The sequence below is a fragment of the Suncus etruscus genome, chromosome 17, assembly GCF_024139225.1.
Source record: "Suncus etruscus isolate mSunEtr1 chromosome 17, mSunEtr1.pri.cur, whole genome shotgun sequence".
Taxonomy (NCBI): Eukaryota; Metazoa; Chordata; class Mammalia; order Eulipotyphla; family Soricidae; genus Suncus; species Suncus etruscus.
In genome coordinates this window covers 19,514,446-19,538,272 of record NC_064864.1, presented here as the reverse complement: position 1 = coordinate 19,538,272, position 23,827 = coordinate 19,514,446, and the positions used below count along the sequence as shown (strand labels likewise).

At 51.5% G+C, this 23,827-nt stretch overlaps 1 protein-coding gene across 2 annotated transcripts in view; it reads left to right on the top strand.

Moving 5' to 3' along the window:
* RASGEF1A (RasGEF domain family member 1A) overlaps nt 1-21,906 on the top strand; it is a 485,335-nt gene extending 463,429 nt beyond the window's left edge. For both annotated transcript variants that reach the window (XM_049764619.1, XM_049764620.1), the window contains 12 exons: nt 12,624-12,827; nt 13,125-13,247; nt 15,305-15,442; nt 15,577-15,798; nt 16,116-16,190; nt 16,466-16,558; nt 16,894-16,996; nt 17,087-17,166; nt 18,348-18,539; nt 19,159-19,282; nt 19,692-19,764; nt 20,118-21,906. In XM_049764619.1, coding sequence (XP_049620576.1) covers nt 12,624-12,827; nt 13,125-13,247; nt 15,305-15,442; nt 15,577-15,798; nt 16,116-16,190; nt 16,466-16,558; nt 16,894-16,996; nt 17,087-17,166; nt 18,348-18,539; nt 19,159-19,282; nt 19,692-19,764; nt 20,118-20,142 — 1,452 coding nt within the window. In that variant the 3' untranslated portion in view covers nt 20,143-21,906. The remainder of the gene's footprint in view (nt 1-12,623; nt 12,828-13,124; nt 13,248-15,304; nt 15,443-15,576; nt 15,799-16,115; nt 16,191-16,465; nt 16,559-16,893; nt 16,997-17,086; nt 17,167-18,347; nt 18,540-19,158; nt 19,283-19,691; nt 19,765-20,117) is intronic.
* Nucleotides 21,907-23,827: the final 1,921 nt, after the last annotated feature.

The following is a 23,827-nucleotide window of genomic DNA, read 5'->3' as shown; positions in this document are numbered from 1 at the left end:
AAACCTCGGCAGAATTTGTATTGAAATGTGTAAAGAGACAGCAAGCGTCTGTCAGTCGCTTCAAACAGTATTTGGGACTAAGGAGGAATTCAGAAGGAAAGTGAATCATGTGTTTGGGACAAAGCTCTCATTATCAGCCCGGCTACAGCCCAGCTTTTGTGGAACAGGCGCTGAGGAGGGCTGGCGGCTCAGTCCCCATGGCAGCCGCCTCTGGGCCTGTCCGTCCCTGCCCAGCCTGGGCCTTTGCAACCCCAATGTTGGCCTCACAGTCAGTTTGCACCTTCCTCCTGTCCTTTGGGTCTCTGGTTCCCTGAAGCATCACTCACCTCAGGGAAACACCACATCCTGGTTCTACCCACCTTCCTCTGATATGGGGGAACAGACATGGGGGCTGCAGTCATGGGGCCTAGTCAGGGCCTCTGAAGGACTTGCAGGAACAGAGTAGGGTGGGGTTCAGGTGCCTTCCCAAAGTTGTGTGACTCCTGCCATCATGTCAGGAGCCTTTAGATGAGGAATAGTTTGTGTTCCGTCCCTCTACCAACGAGGTCGTATGCTAGGCCCAGGGGAGTTGCCTGCCCAGAAGCAGATGACCCTTGCTCACCATTTCTCTCTAAGTCTATGGGGTGTCCTAGGCCCCTGTGACATGTCATGGATCACCCTATGGATAGGTCCTGTAGAGTCCAGAGTCTACCTGGATGGAGCAGCGGGGGTCAAGGTATCCCAAACTTGGTGGCAACTGAAGGTGCTGCTTCACTACCAGGGCGCAGCTCCCTACTGGGGTTCAGTCTGCACCCACACTTGCACTTGCAGCCAGACCCTCGTGTTGCTTGGGCACACCACATTGGGGCTTCCTGAGAAGGAGGAGGACATGCCCCAGCAGGGAGCTCCAGCTTGGGTACCCCAAGTTTCCCTGGGCAGGAAGGAGCAGCAGTGCCTGTGCAGTGCATGGAGTAGGGTCGGGGGTTCATAGGCAACCCAGAATTTGACTCCTGAAGTTCAAGACAGACCCAGGGTTGTTTTAGGGGCTCTCAGAGGCAAGGTCTGGTTGGCTGGGTTCTGGTTCCTGGAAAACTTTTTGTTGGTTTTTTTTTTTGGGGGGGGGGTGGTGGTGGTCACATGCAGCAGCACTCAGGGGTTACTCCTGGTTCTATGCTCAGAAATCGCTCCTGGCACGCTCAGGGGACCACCTGGGATGCCGGGATTCTAACCATCGTCCTTCTGCATGCAAAACAAACACTTGCATTACCTCCATGCTACCTCTTTGGCCCCTCTGGAAAACTTGCATGTAGCCAATGCATGTAGCCATGCATGTGTGCATGTAGCACACAGCGTGTCACTCACCTACGCCCTCTGCAGGTGATACCCAGAGATGGTGGTGGCCGCCACTGGAAGCTATTGGGACCATCTATGGAGCAAGAGGCAGCAGCTAGGAGGAAAGAGGGGTCCGGGAGAGCTGTGCCCAGAGGGGAATGGGAATGAAGTGGGAGAGGAAAGAGGAGCTGGAATCCCGTTCCTCGATACCTTGAAATCTCCTGACATAATGGGATCCACATCACAGCACTATCCAATTGGTCTCCCCACTTTGGTCTCTGCTGAGCTGAGGTCCAGCTACTGCCCCAACACTGAGTGTTTTGCTGTGATTCCTAATCTGTGAAGAGTTGGGGAGCAGTAGGGGCACAGGTAGGGAGGATGAGGTAAGGTATAGGGCACTAAGCAGGGGAGTTGGTTTTGGCTAGCTTGGGGATGAAGGTGAGGCCTTATTCTCGCCATGTATTGGCGTTGGGGCAGCACCAGAGTAGTGGGGTGGGCTTACCCACTGGAACTCCTCTGGCCTCTCCCCATTGTGAGGCTGAAGGTCTCCAGAAAGATGCACCCAACTCTGAGCACCCAACAGTGACTGTCCCATTTTCCTGCTCTTTAGAGCCAGTCTCTGCCATTATTCAGCAGCCCTGTTTCAGTATCAAGGCATTATCACCCCTGATGGCTGTGTCATTTCTTCTTTAAAACACTTTTTAGTTTTGTTTTGGGCCACACCTAGCATCACACAGGGGTTACTCTTGACTCTGTGCTTAGAAATCGTTCCTGGCAGCTTGGGGGACCATATGGGGTGCCAGGGATCAAACCCAGATCTGTCCTAGGTTAGCATGTGCAAGGCAAACACCCTACTGATGTGCTATTACTTCAGCCCCAATAAAATTTTTTTTTTTTTATTGAAAACAATGTGAATTACAGGTCTTTCACAGTTGTATTTCAGGTGCATAGTGACAGTGAATTACGACCATTCCTACCACCACCAGTGTTGACCTCCCATCGCCATAGTTCCCAGCATGCCTCCCGTACCTCCACCCTTGCCCCTGGGTCTATTAGTGTAACAGGTCCATTTTGTGTATAGCTTATTATAGTTTGGGTCTCTTTTTTTTTTGGTTTCTGGGCTACACCCAGTGACACTCAGGGGTTACTCCTGAGCTATGTGCTCAGAAATCGCTCCCGGCTTGGGGGGACCATATGGGACGCCGGGGGATCGAACCACGGTCCATCCTACACCAGCGCTTGCAAGGCAAACACCTTACCTCTAGCACCACCTTCCCGGCCCCAGTTTGGGTCTCTTGATTCTATTGTTGTTGACTTTGGCTTGGGTTTTTATAACTGACCTTTTTTTTCCCACTCAATGCTTCTGAGACCACTTGGCCCCTGGATCCCATCACTTTATTTTATTCTTTTCTCAATTTGTAGGAAGACATAGACATATGAGGCAGAACAAAATGATTCAAGTTCTAAGGTACTATGAAAAAGGTGGGAGTCCCTATCTAGAAGATATAAATAAAATTAAAATAAGAAAGAAAAAAGGGGGTGACAGATGTGGCAAGTTATTTTTTGCATAGGTTGATGGCTGTTTTCTGTAATGGCAGTCCTCAGAACCCCACTTTAGTCCCAGGTATGACTAGAAAGTGCAAGGAATTGGCCCGAACCTTCTTGCCTTCAGGAACCCTCAAAAGTGGTGCAGCTCTGGGGATGCTGGACAGATTCAAGGGTGCGTTGGGTACAATAGGGTGCCTTATGTTTATTAGCTTAAAGAGGGTATGTTTTTGGGGGGATGCTGAGTGATCTCTTTCTGAAAAGGGGACAATAGGTCAAATAAGACAATATTGGGACAGGGCTTCTAGAGGCTGGAGAGATATAGGACAATAAATAGAGCATGCAGCCCACCCGGGTTCAATCCTGGTATCCTATAGCACCCTTGTCGCCTTCCCTGCCCAGCACTGCCAGGAGTGATTCCTGAATGCAGAGCCAAGAGTAAACACTGAGAGCACTACCAGGTGTTGTTCAAAAACCAAACAAATAAAAATTAAGTCTTAAAAAAAAGACTGAATGTTAAATAACTGGAGGTTGGCCTAGGGCTTGTGGAGAATTTGGAACTCAAACAGGTTCATATGTAAATTTGAGTTACCTTGTAAGTCCAACTTAGAGTTTCCTATTGTGTAAGGTGAACCCCCCTCCCCACCCCACCTTAAAAGCCAGTTTCTTTCCCCATGGAGGTTGCTTCTCAGATCTTGGAGCCCCTCCTGGATAAGATCAGGTGTTCTGGCTGAGAAGCCTAACCAGGCAAGGTGGGTTTTCCATAGTACCTGGCTGCAGGGGGATGGGGTACCCCACATCAAGAGAGAGAAGAGCATTTATCTCCTTATGTCCTCAGGGACCCCCTCCCCAATCTCTTTAAGGCTGCCTTCTTCCTCTGGGCCACACCCCAGACTCACCCCAGACCTTCTTTCCCTCACAGAGAACAGGTTCCTCTGTGGTTTTAGGGCCTGCAGACCACAGCCTGCTCAGGGAGGGTTTAGGGGGACAGAAATGTGTCTGCCATTGGTGCAGATCCTGTGTTTGGGTGGGTTCTTGTTAACATAGTCAATGAGAGAGAGGAGAAGGAGGAAGGAAGGGAAAGAAAAAGAAGGAAGACGAGGGCAGGAAGGAGGGAAGAAAAAAGGAATGAGGAAAAAAGAAGAAAGGAAGAAAGGAAGGGAGAGAAGGAGGAAGGGAGGAAGTGGAAGACCCAAATTCCAGCCCATTTCAGGGCCAACAGCTTTGGACAGGGAGCTTTGGGGTTCGAATAGGCCAGCACAGATGAGGACCGGGGCTCAGCTGCTCCAGAATCCCCAGAAAGGACTGGCAGGCCTCAGACCCTTCCCCAAGGTTCTCTTCTGGTGGGCCCAAGTGTTCTTGGAACTTCTTCCTGCATACCCCAATTCCAATATGAATTTCTCGACTCCAATATGAACGCCAGGATGAGACATTGAGACAGCTGTTATGTAATCGTCATTCAAAGCCGAGGGTCAGGCGTGAGGGACCATCAGGCCTGGACAGGGGCTGAAGCCCAGTTCTCCCCAGGAGCACTTTCTTCCCCCTTTCTCCAAGCCAACTGGGGGAGACTGGCAAGATGTGTAATTTTCAGTTGCTAATTATGATGCCCTGCAGCTTGCTGAGCTAAAAATAGTCCCCGTTTTGTTGAGTAGGTTAAAAAATAGAAGCTGCATGCTGCCCGAGAAGAAGCCCCCCCCTTGCAGAGCCCCCGTGAGAGCTGGTGGAGGCAGGGCTGGCTGGGTTCCTCCGCCACCTCCTGGCAGGGCCCTGGGGACCAGTGCCAGGCTAAGCCTTGGGGCCATTTTTGCCCCAGTTTTCCGGGAAGCTGGGATTCTTCGTCCAGCCACCACAAAGGAGCTGATGGGGGCCCCCAGCCCCCAAAGTCCGGGGCATCATGCCGTGGGAACGGGCATTTCTCCACATGCCTGGGATGAAGCTTGGCAGGGAAGGAGGAGGCAGCCCCTCTCTGATGTACCCCAGAGCCTTTTGGTCTGGACCTGTATATGTGGGGGTGGCTGTGGGTGGGGAAAGAGGGGCTGCTCTAGAAATGGCATCTGGGTGTTGCTTGCAGCGAGATGAGACGCGTCTTGCTCAGAATCCCATTGGGCTCCAGCTCTGGTGACAGTTACTGAAAGGATAGGCACAGGAGGCCTCACCAGCTTCCCTGTCTCAGAATATTCCAGAATGGCAGATTCCAGGCTCCAAATTTTCTGGCTCTGCCTCGGAACTAAACCTGGACCGATAGCTCCTTCCCTGCAGAGCTGGGTCGAGACTTCTTCCCCCCATGGGCTGAGGACCCGCAACAACTGAGGCAGTTCTTCTCCAAGTCCCTCTTTGCTCAGAAATATTCAGTCATGGCGGTCATGGAAATTTGTGAATCCTGTGTCGTCTTTTCGAGGATGGACCCTGGAGGACAGAGTTGTTGGGGTGGAGGTAACTGGGCAACTGGGCCAATGGCCTGAGATGCCCAGGTGTGGGGGCAGCCATAGCCCCTCCATATGGTTCCTGCCCTCCTCGGGTCACTACGGCCACTCCTCACCCAGGCACGCTCAACTCAGTGGCAGCTTCGACGGTGGGAGTTTTCCCTGCAGCGGAGCAAGCATGGTGGGTAGAGATGGCCCCTATGTGGCTGAGGCAAAGGCAGGTACATCCAAGGTGCTGGAGCAATAGGGTTCGGTGCCCACAGCAGGCTTTGTGGGTAGGGATGCTCATGGCCAAGCCAATAACATCTGGCTCTTCAGCATCGCTGCAGCTTCCAGGAAACGGGGGCCATCTGGAGGGGTGAGAATAGGGTGCCCTAGACATTTTGGGGCAGCTGCAGTGCATGAGGTGGGGGATGTGTGTGTGTGTGTGTGTGTGTGTGTGTGTGTGTGTGTGTGTGTGTGTGCAAGTGGCTACCTCTCTCAGGTCAGAAGTTTATTTTTTGGGGGGGAGGTCTGTGTGACCAGAAGCATGTACCCTCCTCTGTATTTGTGCTGCCTAAGAGGAGAAGCACAGATCCCAGGGTTGTGTGAGAGAGGACCACGGCCTGAGAAGCCTCACATCTCTGTCTCCGGAGGTGACAATAGGGGCTGTTCTTTATGATCTCTGAGAAGTGCCTAAGTCAAGGGGGACCTGAAGTCTCCTGCCACTGGGGTGCCTGGACATCTTTCAGTGTCTCCTGACCCCACTGTCTCTCCTCCACTTCCTCCTCAGGCTGCAAGCCAGCAACCTCCATGTTTTCAATGCTAAGAGAGGGAGGGAGGGAAAGAGTGAGAGAGAATGGGAGAGAGAACTCACTCAATGCTAAGAGAGAGAAAAAAAGAGAGAGGGAGGGAGGGAGGGAGGGAGCGAGAGGGAGAGTGAGAAATGCAAACACTCAGAGGCTGAAGTTTCTTGTGGAATCCCCTAAGGGGCGCCTCCACCGTTGCTGTGTTGACCCAGAGCTCCAGATCATGGCCCTTGGGAAGACTCTTGGACTCAAGGACCAGCTTCAAGTAGCCCTTTAACTGGACTGAGTGCCCTGACGTTGTCTGTTTTTGGTCTCTGTGAGGTGCCTGTCACATGACCTGCCTCTTCACACCTCTCCCCTGCCCACAGCCTAGCTCTGCTCTCCTCAGGGCTAGACAGGGCCAACTTGTCCCAAACCAACCTCTGGAGAGGCCTTAGGGAGCTCCTGAGCCCTACCCCAGGCATTGGGGATCTCTTTGGGCACCTTTTGAGTTGACAGATGGCTGACCTTGAGAGCTTCTTGGGGATAAGCCTGAGGCCAGAGCTTTTGTGAAGCCCTGCTAAGGAGTGTGACCTCACTGAACCCGGCTACCTTTGGAGAAGCTCAGAAACTTCTCTCTCTGGGGTGATGAGGGAAGATTTACCTTTGGGGTTTCGGTGTGCTGTGGGTTCTAGATTGCTACAATAGGTTACCTGGCCCAGCACAGCTTATTTTTATTTATTTATTTATTTATTTGCCATACCCAATGGTGCTCAGGGTTTACTCTGGTTCTGCACTCAAAAATCACTCCTGGTAGTGCTGGGAAGATCATATGGGATGCTGAAGATCGAACCCAGGTCAGCCCTGTGCAAGGCAAAGGCCCTTCCTGCTGTGCCCAGCTTCTGAAGTCCATATGCAGGCTTGGCTGGATCTCTCATCTGAGAGAGAATGCCCAGCCCAGCGTAGGAAGATGAGAGGCCTTACTGAAGGAACAGGCTGGAAGGGAGATGCAGGGGCAGCTGGAAAAAGGGAAAGATGGGCTGTCAGGCAGCATCGTCTGGGCTGGCTCTCTCAGGCAACCAGACAAATTTCCTTCCATTTGCTCCTCGAGCCTTCACCACAGGTCTGGGAGGGGGAAAAACAAAAAACCCTGCACTCTACTGACAGTAGAGGCAGTGAGAATCAGTGCACAGCCCAGAGGTTTCCACACCAACCTCACCAGGCTTACTGTGAAGGACAGATAGGGGCATAAAGGAATGAGCCTTTGAGAGGAAGGGCCTGAAGAAAGGCTGGCTGCAAGTCCCTGAAGATTCAGGGGAGACCCTGATGCTCTGGGGAACAGCAGATCACCAACTGGAGCATGTCTACTGAACCAGAAGTTGGGGAATCCCAGAAAGGGGGTTGATGGAGAGAAGACAACTGTACCTACAAGTCTGTGTTTCTCACTTGTTCTCTGCCCATCTGGTTACCTCCCTATGCCCTCTCTCTCTTTTTCTCTGTCTAGGGTGGGTGAGCTCACATCTAGCTGTATTCAGTGCTAATTCAACACTCAGGAATCACTCCTGCCAGGGTTCTGGGGACCATACAAGATGCTGGGGATTGGACCCGCATCGTCCCTGTACAAGGCAAGAGCCATATTGGCTGTACTATCTCTCCATTCCTTTCCTGTGCCTTTTCTCCTGGCACTTCCACACCTTTTGAGGCTCAGCCAGGAAAGCCTGGTGGGAGTCCAGATTCAGGGAGGACCCCCTTTTTTTCAGCAGGGCCCCCAGGTATGAAGCAGGCAACTGTGGATGCAGGGCCTCCGACTTTGAACTCAGAGCTGGCAGGGCAGTCCCCCCCCCCCTCACCCCTCCAGCACCTGAGCACCTGGCCACATGAGCACCTGACACCTGAGCACATGCCCACCTGGCCTGGCTTCTGGAGCCTGTCACTCACTTTCACCTGCCTTGCTGCCCGCCAGCAGCCAGGGCTATAATTATCAGGCGCCATCCTCCCGGAGCAGGAGTTCTGGGTGACAGCAGCGGCCCCTCCATCTGCTCCCCTGTGTCCCTCACCCCCTCAGAAGGGCTGTTGCTTTGTTCAGACCAGAGCCAGGAGATTTGGGAGGCAGAGATGGGCTCCACTCTAGTGCCCCGCAGCAGTGGTTGTCAGAGCTGTCTGTCCACTTCGGGCTGGCATCCTGGAGATTATCTCTGGGCAGCTTCCAGAGGTGCATGCATGCCTCAAAACTGGTGCAGCTTGGACCCCCTTTCCGCCCTGCTTTCTGGGACTCTTTGGAAAAACCCTGGTGCCTAGCTGTTCTCTAGAACAGTTGTCAGAATCATGGCATGCAAGGCAAACGCCCCACCTCCATGCTATCTCTCCGGCCCTATCCACAGAGTAATTTTTTAAGCTTCCTGGGAAATTCGGGGGTGGGAAGGCAGTTGCAGCTCCAAGACACTGGCTGAGTGATGCAGCAGGCCATCACCTACCTGGAGACTGGAACTGAGTCCATTTGGCAGGTCCAGGTGGGGACTCGAGGGCTGCATTTTCCACGTTCCACCAGGCGAGGGCGCTGCTTCTCCGGCTTCTCCCTCTCCAGCCCTGCTCGCCTGCATCTAGCAAGATGCCCTTCATCATCCATCACTTGTTTGATTTTTCTGTCGCTGCGGGTTCAGAGCTGCCAGATCGTTCGAGACGCCCACATGCAGGCCACGTAGGGGGTCCAAGGAGCTAAAGTTTAAGAGCAGCCCTCCCGGGCCTGGCCCCTTTGGGTGTCTCCAATAATCCTCCTGCAGACACCTCACCTGGCCTGTAGGCGGCGCTGCTGAGCAGACAGGTGTGTTTAGTTCAATTACCTCAGAAGAAGTGATGTTTTGGGTTTCCTGAGTTCCAGCTCTGTACCTTGCACCCACCCAGCTCTCTAAAGGAGCTGTGCCTGCACTGGGTGTTAGAAGATTCTGGCAAGAACCCACCATCCCGCCCAACACCCTCCTGGGACAGGGCCTGGCTCAGACCCCAGGTCTCCCTCCTCCAAAGTCTAGGCTGTTGTCCTGGCTGCTACTGTCCTGCTGTGTGACCTGAGGCAGCGGATCTGCCTCTCTGGGCCTTGCTCTGCAGCACTAGGGAAACTATGGTCTCTTGGGTGGGATAAAGAGGGCTCTGCCTGAGAACTTCCTTGGGGCCAAAGAGGCGGACAGAAGTGGAGCAGCAAGCAGCACAGGGCCTATAGGAACCCGGTGTCTGCCTTAGGAACTCTGGGGGTTCAAGGAAGGTTATGGGTTGACTGTAGTTTACTGGCTTTGCTGTGTGTGATTCCTCCCAGAAGTGTGTGCAATTTTCCCAGGGTTGGCTCTGAGATAGGGCTCAGCTGGACGCAGCAGCTGGCCCAGGCTGCTCTTGCTGGGATGGGTCAGACTTTGCAGGGTCCAATCACCAGGCCCAGGACCATCTGGGGGAAACCAGCATACTTAGAGCTGGCAGGAATAGGGAGTGTTACCTGCTGCAACAGGGCTTTGAACCTGTGGGTGCTCAGAATTCCTGCCCGGGATGACCACTTGGCAAAGCTTACACATGGCTGGGCAGGGGTGGGCTCTGCTACTGGGCCCCATGGGTCTCAGTGCATAGAGGGGGAGAAGAAGGATTACACAGTATACACTGTAGGGCACATGGTCAGGGTGACCCCCTCAGCTGCAGGCAGCATCTTTAATTGGGGGGAGAGGGCACATCCGATGGTGGTGTTGCTCAGGGGTTACTCCTGGCTCTGCGCTCTGAAATTGCTCCTGGCAAGCTCGGGGGACCATATGGGATGTTGGGAATCAAACTTGGGTCCATCCCAGGTCGGCTGTGTACAAGGTAAACGCCCTACCGCTGTGTTGTCACTCCAGATCCACAGTGGCTATTCTTGGCTTGGTGTTCAGGGCTCTACATAGCTCAGGGGACCGTGTGGTGCTAGCTATGGGGTCTGGGCCCCCTGCACATACAGCTCTTGTATCTTGCCACGCCAGCACTCAGAAGGCCTTCAGTGACAAATTAGTCCTGCCATGTAGAAAGTGGCCGAAGAGTGAATGGAGGAGGTGGCAAGTGAAAGTGGTGAAGGATGTTTATGTTACATTTAGGACCAGCACTCCTTGGGGAGTTCAATAGTGAGGTTCTTGTCCCAAGTGGAATGGGTGGGGCTCTCCGGGCTACTGTGGGTAAGCATGGGTGGGATGGAGCAACCTCGGGGTGGAAGAGTTTCGAGTGGTCAGGTCAATGGAAGGAACATCCTCGAGGCTGCCCAGGAGGCTGGAATCCCACCTGGCCACAGTCTCTTCTTGCCTGGAGATGATGGTGGTCCCCCAGGAGACAGTCACAGGCCAGTGTATTCATTGAATCTGGCACCTCTGGGGGTGGCACTGGCTGTCCATGGATCATCTGTCCACTTGTGGGCATCCTACCAGGGAGTTGGGCCCTAGTTGGGTTCCACTGACTCCTAGGAAACTGCTGAAGAGCCTTATAGTGGCTGGTCTTACTGCAGGCTGGATGGCAGGAAGTCTTGGAGGCTTGGCCTTGGAGGATCTGGTGGTCAGTGGGAGTCACTGCCCAGGTTGGGGTGTGGGCTTCCTGCAGCCTTTATGATTAGAGACGTCAGCCAAAAGGCACAGGCGTGGTGGGATGGAGTGATAGCACAGTGGTAGAGCATTTGTCTTGGACACGGTTGACCCAGGACAGATCCAGGTTTGATCTCTGGCATCCCATATGGTCCCCCCCCCCACCCTGAGCATGCCAGGAGCAATTTCTGAGCACAGAGCCAGGAATAACCCCTGAGCACTACCAGGTGTGGCCCAAAACCAGAAAATAAAACAAATAAAAAATCAAAACAAAAGAAAATACCAACGCTGTGAGCAAGAGAAGCTTAGGGGTTAGCAGACTCACTGACCACCCTGGGGTCACCTTTAGAACTTGGAGCTGTGGATCCTTTAGAAGTTCCCCTCAGTGTCTGGGTCTTGGAACAATAATTGGGGCTAGGCTGCCCTGTAAAGCTAGTTAGGTTCAGAGTGGTTGTGGTATCAGTTAACCCTTTGTTAATTCCCACAAAATGTCACTCAACTCCCACGTAGGCTGAGCTCCAGCTAGATAAGGGGATGTGCGGGCAAATGATTGATCTCCTCTGTCCTCCTGGGTCAGCAGAATTAAGGCAGAGAGTTCCCTGGAGGCATCTGAGCTGGACTTGGAGTTTCTAGAATTTTCTCAGTTGACTTCCCACAAAGCCTTTGCTTCGTTGGCCTGAAAAATAAAAGGCCTCCTCTAGAGTTCTGGAGTGGCCAGGACCAGGGGAAGGCTCAGGAACACACAGCTATAGGCTTATCTGCCTCTCTGCTACGTTCCTGCTGCAACTCTGACATGTGTAGTCAGGGGGTATCTCCATCCTCGAACCCTTGATGAGGACAGCAAGGCCTGAGGACATTCTACCAGTCTCGCCTTGGGGAACTGATCTGAAGCTCTTGGCTCCCCAGTGCAGAATTTGCCCCCAATTCTCAGGTGTTTGTTCCCTTTGGGTGTTCGTTGGGGTGTGAGTAGGGTTGGCTGCTGGCTTTACCCAGAAATAGTGAGTGAGCCCACCTGAGCTCACTGAGCAGAGAGGGCAGTCTTCATGGCAGGGCGCCCTGCACCTAGGCCCGCCCCTCCTGACCAGCTCCTATGCTCGCCGGATGGCAGAGAATCATTTCTCCTGAGTTGGGGTCTGTATTTGCTGATTGGCATTTCTATGGGCACTCTGGTATTTCAGTCCACTTAAATAGGGCCCTAGGCATGGGGGCAACATGCTTAGGAGGCCCTTGGGGGCTTTTTTAGCACTAAACATTGCAGGTACCCATCTGCTTGCCATTGTGGGGAAGGCCAGGTTCAGAAGACGGTTTCTTGTTGGGTCTGACTGCTACTGAGGACCGCCATGCACCCGGAACCCATCTTGGCACATGCTTTTCTGTTGCTGCCATGTCCTTTTGTTGTCCCTGGGATAGTAAAGCTAGTGTGTGCTGCTGTTCCCCCCTCATGCTCATGGTCTCCGTGTTGTTTTTCTTTTTTTTTATTGATTTTACTTAAAAAGTTCTTTAATTGAATCACTGTGAGATACACAATTGTTCATGATTGAATTTCAGTCATACAATGTCACCTTTGCCCGTTTCTGGAGTGTTTATCCCAGCTTTCTCTCTCTCTCTCTCTCTCTCTCTCTCTCTCTCTCTCTCTCTCTCTCTCTCTCTCTCTCGTTTTTGGGCCACACTCAGTGGTACTCAGGAGGTACTCTTGGCTCAGCAATTATTCCTAGTGGGCTCAGGGGAATCTTATGGGATGCCAGGGATCAAATCTGGGTTGATCATGTGCAAGGCAAATGCCCTAGTTGCTATACTATCCCTCTGGCCCTTCTCTTCTTCCACTGGAGTGTGTCCAAGACTGGGGGAGTCTGTGTGTGTCCAGCAGGGACAGGCATGGTGCCAAGGATGCATTTGCCAACACCCCTCCAACCCTCCTGAACTCCTCAACTTGTGCTGTTAGCATGAACCCATGTACCATCTGGAGCTGGGCGCACCATTGATGGCTATTTCTTCCCACCCAGGAAACTATGCCCCAGACATCCGTGGTCTTCTCCAGCATCCTTGGGCCCAGCTGTAGCGGACAGGTGCAGCCCGGCATGGGGGACCGTGGTGGCGGTAGTGCAGGCAGCTCTGGGGACCTCATTTTCCAAGATGGACGCCTGGTCTCTGGGTCCCTGGAGGCTTTGATGGAGCACCTGGCCCCCAGAGTGGACTATTACCCTGACGTGAGTGTTGGGGGGCAGGATGGGTATGGCAGGGTCTGGGGAGCTACTGCTGAACCTGGAGGCAGTTCTTCGCTGAGCTGGACATGAACAAAGGAGGGTCTCTGGGTAGATCCAGACCCATATATTGTCTCCCCCAAGCTCCTCCAGCTACTTTTTGCTGCCCCAGGCAGGTGAGAGATTCCTGAAGGCCCATGAAAGTTGTTCATGAGCATTTGGGTGTGTGCAGCATAGGGCCCACAAGAACCCCCATGCTGTATCCCCCCAACCCCAATCTCACTTCCTCTCTCTGTTCCTCAGCGGACCTACATATTCACATTTCTCCTAAGCTCCCGAGTCTTCATCCCACCCCATGATCTGCTGGCCCGATTGGGGCAGATCTGCCTGGAGCAGAGGCAGCAGCTGGAGGCCGGGCCAGAGAAGGTATGGATGATCTGATGGGGGTACTGTCCTGGGTCTTGCTTGCTCAGAGGAGGGGAGGAGGGGACAGGGTTGGGACCTCCAATTTTGAGAGAGTGGTTATAGCTGGTGGGAAAGTAGTGGGAGGGCTTGGATTTTTGCCCCCCCCCCCCAAGAGGAAGAGCAGCCACATCCTCCACTGGCATCTGTCCATCCATGAGGAGTTTGGCCACTTTGCCTCTATTGTCCCTTCTGCTCTAGTGAGGCTGTAGGTAGTTAGGAGGGTTGACACTATTTTGGCATGGGGTGACAGTGCAGAGAAGGGGATGGACATATAATTGCATGCTGTATTGTGGCTATTCTGCAGGGTGGGGGGAACTGTCCTGCTGAAGAGGGGTCTTCTGCCCCCCCTCCCCAGATAGCACCAGAAGCCTGTGGGTTGCATCTCAGCCTCCATGGGGGATCTCACTCAGGTTGCCATGGGGCAGTTTAGGGATCAAGAAACATTCTTGAAGGGGGGTGGGTGGAGTGATGGCACAGTGGTAGGGCGTTTGCCTTGCATGTGGCCAACTCGGGACAGGCCCGGGTTGGATCCCTGGCATCCCAAAAGGTCCCCCGAGTCTGCCAGGAGCAATTTCTGAGCCCAGAGCCAGGAATAACCACTGAGTGCCACAGGATGTGGTCCAAAACCAAATCAAAACAAAAAGTTCCTGAAGGAATGGGGGTGGAGTGGCCTGTAGGTTTCACAGCGCAGGGCCAGTAGAGGCCAAGGAGGGGCCCTTGGGCTCCAACTCCTGCTGAGGGCGGGTGCTGAAGCCTTGTGAGAGGTTTTTGGAACTGTGGGGGTGCCCGGTATTGACCCTGGTCTGGAAGAGTGGCTGAGGGAGCTGTCACTGGGGGACAGGAAAAAGTGGATTCCCGTGGGCTGGAGGAAGCTCAACAGCTGCACGAAAGTGGCACATACCTGTGGGCTGGGAGTTTGTGACAGGCTCAGGTACAGAAGCTGGGGAGGTTTAGGGAGGTGGGAGCCCCGCTGGGCACAGGAAGTTTTGGCATGTGGGGTGCCGTGGTAGCACAGTGGGGATAGTGGATTAGGCGCCTCTGCCTCCCGGGGCTGTGTTCTGGAGCTCCAAGCCTCTAATGCTCCCAGGCTGAAATCTGGAAGCATCTGTGGATCTGGCCCCTTCCAGACTTTTCCATGGATGTTTTATTTTATGGGGTCTTTATGGGTAAAATCGAAAACAAATGAGACCCGCATCATAGGAGCAAAAGGGTAGGACTTTCTTTCTTTTATTATTTTTTTAAAATAATATCTTTATTTAAGCACCATGATTACAAGCATGACTGTAGTTGGGTTCCAATCATAAACAGAACACCCTCCTTCTCCTTCACCAGTGCAACATTCACCATCACCAATGCCCCCATCCTCCCCCCCCCCCCCCCCCCCCCCGCCAACCAGTAGCCTGCATTCAAGACAGGCATTCTACTTCTCTCACTCTTACCATTGTTATGATAGTTGTTAGTGTAGTTATTTCTCTAACTACATTCACCACTCTTTGTGGTGACTTTATATCGTGAGCCTGTCCTTCTGGCCCTCATCTCTATCATCTCTGGGAATTATTACAATAATGCCATAGATGAGAGAGACTATTCAGTGTGTGTGTGTGTGTGTGTGTGTGTGTGTGTGTGTGTGTGTGTGTCCCTTTGACTTATTTCACTCATCACAATAGTTTCCATGGGCATTCATGTATAGGAAAATTTCACGACTTTATCTCTCCTGACAGCTGCATAATATTCCACTGTATCCCACACTTTCTTTAGGGTCAGGCCTTTCTGAAGATGAGTTTGAGTGAAAAGGGCAAATTGGAACAGCAGATGGGCAAGGCTGCAGCAGGCAAGGGGAGGCAGCCCAATCCCTGGTCAACTGCTTTAGTGGATGTGGGGGCTGATCTGGGGGTGGGGGTGTTGTAGGCATGGAGTGGGAACTCTACCCCTTGCTGATCATGCTGGTGCTGCTAGGATGAGACTCACTCTGTCACTTGTTTTACTTGTCTTATCTGTCCTTGTCTCACTTGTCCCAGGCCAAGCTGAAGGCTTTCTCTGCCAAGATCGTGCAGCTGCTAAAAGAATGGACAGAGGCCTTTCCTTATGACTTCCAGGATGAGAAGGCCATGGCTGAGCTCAAGGCCATCACTCACAGGGTCACACAATGCGACGAGGTGAGGTGGCCCTCTTTTGGGACTCAGCTGGCATGCGTGTGTGTGTGTGTGTGTGTGTGTGTGTGTGTGTGTCCAGTCATAAGGTGCCTCCAGCCATGCCAGCCAGTAGCAGCATCTTGGCCCTGCATCCCTAGGAGAACGGCACCGTGAAGAAGGCCATCGCCCAAATGATCCAAAGCCTGCTGCTGTCCCTGGCTGCCCGGAGCCAGCTGCAGGAGCTTCGGGACAAGATCCGCTCACCGGCAGTGGACAAGGGGCCCGTCCTCAAGGCCAAGCCACCAGCCACGCAGAAGGACATTTTGGGGGTGTGCTGTGATCCCCTGGTGCTGGCCCAGCAGCTCACCCACATAGAACTGGTCAGTGCTGTGTGCCTGGCTTGGGGGGACAGGGCAACCTGCTTGCTTCTTCTCTTGCTCACAGCGGGTAGAGCCAGCCTGTCCCCCTCATTCAGGAGAGTTTCTTTGTGGGGTCCCCTGGGTAGTGGGAGGGAGATAGAAGAGGGCTGAGGGGAAGTCCTGCCCCTGCCACCCTTCTCACTTGTCTCACCTGTCCCCTATACACGGTGGCACCTTCAGAGGTTGCTGCCATCTGCCTGACTCCATTACATTTGGGGAGACCCCCGGAAGGGTGTTCTGATTGAGGGGAGGGTTGATTGTGCTGTCTCTTGCCCCAGGAGCGGGTCAGCAGCATTCACCCCGAGGACCTGATGCAGATCGTCAGCCACATGGACTCTCGGGACAAGCACAGGGTGAGAGGGTCTGCTTCCCTTATACCCCCACATTATGGGGCCAAGATTGAGGGGTGGGACAAGTACCTGCAGAGTGTGTGTCCCACATCCAGACTTCTGTTATTTGGTCTGGGGGCTCTGAAGAGCCACACAAGGTGCATGCTGGGAGGAGTCAACTAAGGGGGGTAGTCCAGCACCCCAGTTCTCTGTTGCAATTACAGCTCACTCCTCTGGCTCTGGCTCCTTTGCCTTGGGGGTTACAATTAAGGCTGCTGCTGACCTGTTGTGTTTCCTAGTGCCGAGGGGACCTGACCAAGACCTACAGTCTGGAGGCCTATGACAACTGGTTCAACTGCCTCAGCATGCTGGTGGCCACTGAGGTGTGCCGGGTAAGCCTTCTTGGGGACACGGGGGGGGGGGGGGGGAGGCTGTTTGGACTCTGGCTTTGCACCACTGATTAAAGTCTGAAAAGTGGACACACTATTTGGGTTTAGGAATAGCCAATCCCAGTCCACCTTCACCAGTGATGAGTGTTTTTAGGACCCTCTTAGAGGGTCCACCCCATGCCCAGCACTGTCCACTGGCACATTCAGGACTCTCTTGGTCATGCCAGCATGGGAAGTGGCACTGCTGCATTCCTGCCTCAGAACCCCCCCCCCATTCCCATTCCCCTAAATCCCCAGGGCCTGGGTGGAGGTGGGGTTCATCTGGCTACCATATGCAGGTGGTAAAGAAGAAGCACCGAACCCGCATACTGGAGTTCTTCATCGATGTGGCCCGGGAGTGCTTCAACATCGGGAACTTCAACTCTATGATGGCCATTATCTGTGAGTACGAGCTGGGCTTCCCCCCCCCCCACCCCTTCTTGGAAATGGCCCAACTCCCTCACCCTTACTACCCACTGTCTGTTCCTGTAGCTGGCATGAACCTCAGTCCAGTGGCGCGGCTGAAGAAAACGTGGTCCAAGGTCAAGACGGCCAAGTTTGACGTCTTAGAGGTATGTGCGTAGCCTCATCCTTCCTCTGCTCCTTTCCCAGGATATGCCACCCATGTGCCCTTCTTGGGCACAGGAGCTTGGCAGTCTGGCTGTCCTGCTGAGGTGGGCTCATTCTTCTTGCTCTGTATGGCTGTTGTTTGGACAATACTAGAAATAAGTTCAGGGGAACATTTGTGAAGAGTTTGATATAAGGAGGAGGCCCAGGAGCCCCAGCAGAGACTAGTCTTTCAGACCTGACTGTGAAGGATGCACAGGCAGGGGCCTGTATAGTTTGGCCAGGGCCAGCTGGCAGAGTCCCTTTGCAGGCTTGCTCAGATATATCTAATGAAAGAATCTGGTTCTATAGGCTCATGTATCTGGTGGGCAGGCTTGGGATGCAAGTTTACTGCATTGCATGGCATGATCACACATCCTGTCTTTTCAGTAATAGCATCATGATATATTTTTTTAAATTTTATTTCATGATGCTAAACGGTGGCTCTGCACACAGGAATCACTCCTGGTGGTTCTTGGGAGGGGCATTCAGGTTGCTGGGGGATTGAACCTGGATTGGTTGCATGCAAGGCAAACCAGGACCCTACTCACTATGCTACTCAGGACCCCTAGTGTGATATATTTTTTTTAAAGCTTTGTGCTTTCCTTTGGCCAGAGAGATAGCACAGTGGTAGGGCATTTGCCTTGTATGTGGCTAACTCGGGAGGGACCCGGTTCGATTCTCAGCACCTATATGGTCCCCCAGCCTGCCAGGGGCAATTTCTGAGTGCAGAGTCAGGAGTAACATCTGAACACTGCTGGGTGTGACCCAACAACCAATTAATCAATCAATCAATAAAGTTAAAAAAAAGCTTTATGCTTTCCGAACCCCCACCCCCAGATATATACAAACACTTTGCATAATGATCATACCCATCCCACTTTTATGCACACACAAAAATTGGTGTTAAATATGTGGCATTTGTGTACTGAAATATGGTGGGAAGAGACAGAGAGGCTGTGACTTCCACAGTGGCACTTAGTTCTCAGCCTCAGGGAGCTTCCTCAGGCCTACCCACCTACACTCACCTGGGAAGGAGACTGTGGGGAGAAGGTCTTTGCCACCAGCTGACTGACATTCTGTGCAGGGAGTGTAGGAGGATGGGGGCCGAGGGGACACTGAGCACTTTCCTCTCACTTGCCCACAGCATCACATGGACCCATCCAGCAACTTCTGTAATTACCGCACAGCCCTGCAGGGGGCCACACAGAGATCTCAGATGGCCAATAGCAGCCGCGAGAAGATTGTCATCCCGGTGTTCAACCTTTTTGTCAAAGACATCTACTTTCTGCACAAAATCCACACCAATCACCTGCCCAATGGACACATTAACTTTAAGGTAATCAGCCCCTTTTAAGGGGATGGTGGTGGTACTGGCTGCCTCAACCTTGAGAGCTGCTGGGGGGCATTGGCCCTAGAATACTGGTTGAAGGGTGGGTGACTTCTGGGAGTTCACTTGGTAAACAGAGGGAATGGCCTAGATATTTCCTGAATGATATTGGAGCTACAGGAAATCTCACCCCAACAGTGGCCCTGATATGGAGAAGGGGCCACCCTATGTGTCGGGGGAGGGGGGCAGTTTTTGGGTCACCAAGGTCTCAGACAGGAGGAAGAGGGAGGACAATTTGGATGGAAGCAAAGTCCTGTGTGGTGAGCTCTGGGCATTAGCCTCTTGGCAAGAACCAACTCACCTAGGGAAGGGCTGAGAAGGTGTTGTGATTCCTGCACAGACCCCAAAGCTGGAAGCAATATTCTTAGGGTGGTGTTGCAGAGGAAGGATCTAGAATCCCTGCTGGGTCCTGTGCCACACAAAATACTTACTTCCATGGAAACCAAGCTGGTTAGGCTGGGGTAAGCTGCAGGCTAAGCCCAGATCCACTTTCCCCCATGCTTATAAAGGATTTCAGGCTAAAGGTGACAAAGGAACGGTTTGCCCATGGGGTCTTCTGACTTTTCAGAAATTTTGGGAGATCTCCAGACAGATCCACGAGTTTATGACATGGACCCAGGTCGAGTGTCCTTTCGAGAAGGACAAGAAGATTCAGAGTTACCTGCTCACGGCACCCATCTACAGCGAGGAAGGTGAGGGCTATTTCTAGGGGGCAGAACAACTCCCTCTCTCACATCCAGGATGAGTTTTCTTGGGGTCACCCTGGGTGGGAAGCCAGGACTCCTGCTCCTGTGCTCTCAGAGTGGGTGCAGGAGGGTGGGTGACACAACAGGGCAGGACAAGGACAAGAGCTCAGGTGGCAGAGTCCAATTGACAAATGGGGGAGAGGGGCAATGACAGGCTGAACCCCCAAAACCTGAGTACTCTGGTGGCTACTGACAAGCTTCAGGATTCTCCCATGCCAGAGGCTACTGTCTCCTTGGTCTGGGAGTTCCTTCATGGACCTAGCTGCACCTCAGAAGGGATGACTAATGTATGTCAGGCTAGGAATAGGTACAGATGGCACCACATGCAAATTCTTAAGGGCTTCCTATCTCCCAGCTCTCTTCATCGCCTCCTTCGAGAGTGAAGGTCCTGAAAACCACATGGAAAAGGACAGCTGGAAGACCCTCAGGTAGGAGAAGTCCAGGACAGTTCTATGAACCCAAAGTCCTGCCCTAGAGTAGAAGAGAGGGGACTGGGGGGGGGGGGCACGACAGAGCTGCACATTCCTGTACCCATTGGACTGGGTCAGGCACTTGTCTTGAATGTGGCAGATTCCAGTTCTGTCTCTGGTACCACATGTGATTCCCTGAGTTCCACCAGGAGTCAGTCACCCCTAAAACAAAACTATGTCTAGGAGAATCCAGTTAATGTGCAAAGTGGGGCCCCCAAACTAGGCCTTCCCTCCCCTGCATGACTCCCCCTTTGGCGACCCCTTGGTCACTTGCCAACCCCCTGATTTTTCCCTGTGCCCCGCCATTTTAGGACCACACTCCTCAACAGGGCCTGAGGCGAAGACCTGGAGGCATCATCTCACGGGGGCACTTTCACCTGGACTGACCTGGGCCGGAGGACGACTGAGGCCTCACTGGCTGGGGTCCATTTTGTATATAACTTTTCTGAAAAACAAAAGTAACTCTTTCATGCATCGAAGACCTTTGGCACTGACAAATGATGCTTTGTTTACTTTCAAGAACAGGGCAGGGCCCTGCTTCAGGAAGGGTGGGAGAAAGTATCATGGGAGACGGCATCCATGATAACATCTTATTCCAATGAGATGTAGATTTTTATTTTCTACTTTTGATGATTAACATCTTATGAGAATAAAAAAAAAAAAGCAACCAATCTTTAAATACCCAACCAAAAGCAACATGAGCCCTACCTGCTCGAATCGCCTTTCCAGCCAGTGTCTCTGTGTCGGGGTTAGTGCCTTAGAGGGTACTGGAGGGCCGGTCTCGCTGTTCTAGCCAGGGCCAGCCAGTGCCACTGAAAGGCGCCGGGCATGCTGGGCTCCGCACTGTGCAGGGGACCTAGTGGCCAGGCCTGGGCGGGCCGGGAGGTCCGTGTGCAGCATGCTGGAAGTGAACCTTTGAGTCTGGGCTTTCCAAAGTTTACAGTTTCCTTTTCCTTTATCAGGGATTTAAGGGGTCGGGAGGGGCTGGGGGATACCTGGCAATGTATTTTCTTTTTTGGGGGATGATGTCTGGCCAATTGTTTTGGATGTGTATGTTAGGAAGAGGGAGCATTGGAAAATAACATCAAGGTGATGAGGGAGTGGTGGAATGGTCTTGTTTTCCAGGTTATCATTGAGACACACTCAGAAGGAAGAGAATAGATACAAAGTGGACTTGAGGATGATGGGGAGGGGTGGAACGTTCTGGAAACAGTGAAAAAGCAGTAACTCAATATAGCATCACTCCAAGTGGCCTGCCTCCTCCCTGTTGAGGTTGCAGGACCGGGCTCCCCTCCTAAGACTCTGAAAATTAGCCAGGCCAGTAACCATTGGAGCCCCCTCAACCTAAAACTGCTCACCATTTCGAGGCACTTCCTACCCACCCACCCAACTTGAGAATATTCCACTTTTGACATCCTGGCTGTCCCGGTCCCTCCTGAGCCAGGGCGGGCAGTCCACACAGATTCTCTTGGGAAGTGGAAATCAGGACTTCAGTTCTGCATGAACAGAGCTGGGTGCATGACGCATCCTATCTCTCTCTGTGTGCCTGGCTTCACAGGGGCCTGGAACCGGGTACCGGGTGAGGCCAGGTCAGTGAGTAGCTAATTCCCAAAGCTCAGAGGAGAGCCTGGAGAGGGCGGGCACCGCCTCAGGAAGGAGGTGGCTCTTCGCCCGCTGCTGAAGGCGCCCTCAGCCCGGGGTGGAGCAAGAATGTTGACACTGTATTGTCACAGTATGTTTGCACTTTTCAGAAGTTCTAGAGTACATATTGTATATTGATAGTACATATGGCTTTGTTTATGTATTTGAGATAAAGGCTTAAAACTTGAGAATATATATATATATATATTTGGAATACGATGCTAGACCCTTTTCTGTCCCGTGTTCAGGAGCCTTCTCGTCATTGTGCACCTCACTTGGATCGTCAGTTCTAGTACCTGGCATTGTCTGTTTGCAACTTTATTTTTCCCAGTTTGATAAACAACTCTTGATGTTTTGGTATTTGGAGGTGAACTCTGAGTATGAAGCTGTACCATAATGCAGGAGGTCAGTTGTTGGTATGACTGGATGTACTTGCACCAATAAAAGAACATGTCGCTCCTTCGGTGGTTGTCTCTTGGCATGAGTTGGGGAGGAGGGAGGTACAGGGATGGGTCGAGATCGTTGGGGATTGAGGCCTTGCAAAGGGGAAACAAATGCCTCATCTGTGTGCATTTATACCGAGAACTTTTCAAATAATGTTCCAGGAGAAAGTTGTACCAAAACATGCATGTTTACTCTCTGGTACCACATAAGATTCTTTGAGCACCATCAGGTGTGGCTCAACACTTCCCGCAAATAATTTTGACATAAAGCAAGACATAAATAGGAGACAGAGTACTAGATTTAACCATGTTCTTAAAAAAAATCAATTTTCTCTCAATATCCAGAATTACACTTCAGTTTCAAACTGCAACTTAAGAGAAATGGCTTAATTTTCTTCATAATTAAAAACTCAATTTGTGGGGCTGGAAAGATAGCACAGAGGTAGGGCATTTGCCTTGCAAGGCAAGGGAAGGACACACTCGAGTTCAATTTCCAGCATCCTATATGGTCTCCTGAGCTTGCCAGGAGTGATTTCTGAGAGCAGAGCCAGGAGTAACACCTGAGTGCCATGAGGTATGGCCCAAAAATCCCAAACAAAGCAAAAATAAAAATAGTAACTATGGAAAATGTAATAGCTGAGAAACTGATTTGGTAAGAGACAATAGACCAAGTAGCATAAAGAATTTCAAGTAGGATGAGAAAAAATTAATTTGCACAAAACTTCTTTTGGTAATCAAAGTATACAACTGTTGAGACTATAGTTCATTTCACAATAGAAATAAAGCCAGGTGATAGTACAATGATACTAAAAAAATTTCTCAATTCAAAATCTCTAGATCTTTTAAAAATATTTTGAGATATATTTAGAAGCTAAAAATTGATCTTGTCATCAGTACATCTTTTATTTCCAGATTCATCAATATGTATGGAAGGCAATAAATAATAAAGCATTTAAAATAGAACATGAAAATTTCATTTTGGGAGTAGGTCAAAGTTCAAACTGGCAGCAACCATAAAAAACAAGTGATGGAGAGGCTAGAGCTGTGGCGCAAGATGTAGGGCATCTGCCTTGAACGCCCTAACTTAGGATGGACCTTGTTTCAATCCATGGGCATACCATATGGTCCTCCAAGCCAGGAGTGATTTCTGAGTGCATAGCCAGGAGTAACCCCTGAGTGTCACCGGTGTGACCCCCCCCCAAAAAAAAAGTGATGGAAATTGATATTTTGAGGACTAGGAGTATGTACACATCTTGCATGTGCATGGCCTTGGAATCAGTCTTTGGTACCCCAGGCCCCCTGATACTATGATTAGAATAATGATTTTTTGTTTACTAAAAGATAATGCTAAGGGAAGAAAAGTACCTGCTTGGGAAAAATATTTGCAACATACAATCAAAAGGGAAGACATATCCAGAACACAGAAGTAACTCCTATAAATTTTAAAAGGCAAAAAAACGCTGAGGCATTTCATAAGATAGTTAAATGGCCAACAATATATGCAACATTTCCCAAATAAACTAAATTAAAGCCAAATGATTTAACTGTAAACACACAAAAGAAATCAAGGAGAAGTTAAGGATATGGCTCAGGTAGACAAAGCACATATCTGGTATATTCAAGGTCCCAATACCTTTCATTGGATATTTTGCAACAGTGCCATGTCCTTGGTAGAGAATATTTCACATGTTTAACCAATAAGACTTGGATCCCAAAACAGACCAAGAAATAGTATCCTCAACATTCCTATGAACAAAATCATGTGGTGCTGTAATCAAACCTAGATTGAAGCATGCCAGATATGTACCCTAACTACTGTACCATCTCCCAGCCCATGAAAATAAACTGAGATTCATGTGGGTTAAACTCAAAAACATCATGCGAAGGGGTGCAGGGATATGGCTCAGTGTAGAGCCTGCTTGACATGTGTGAGGCTC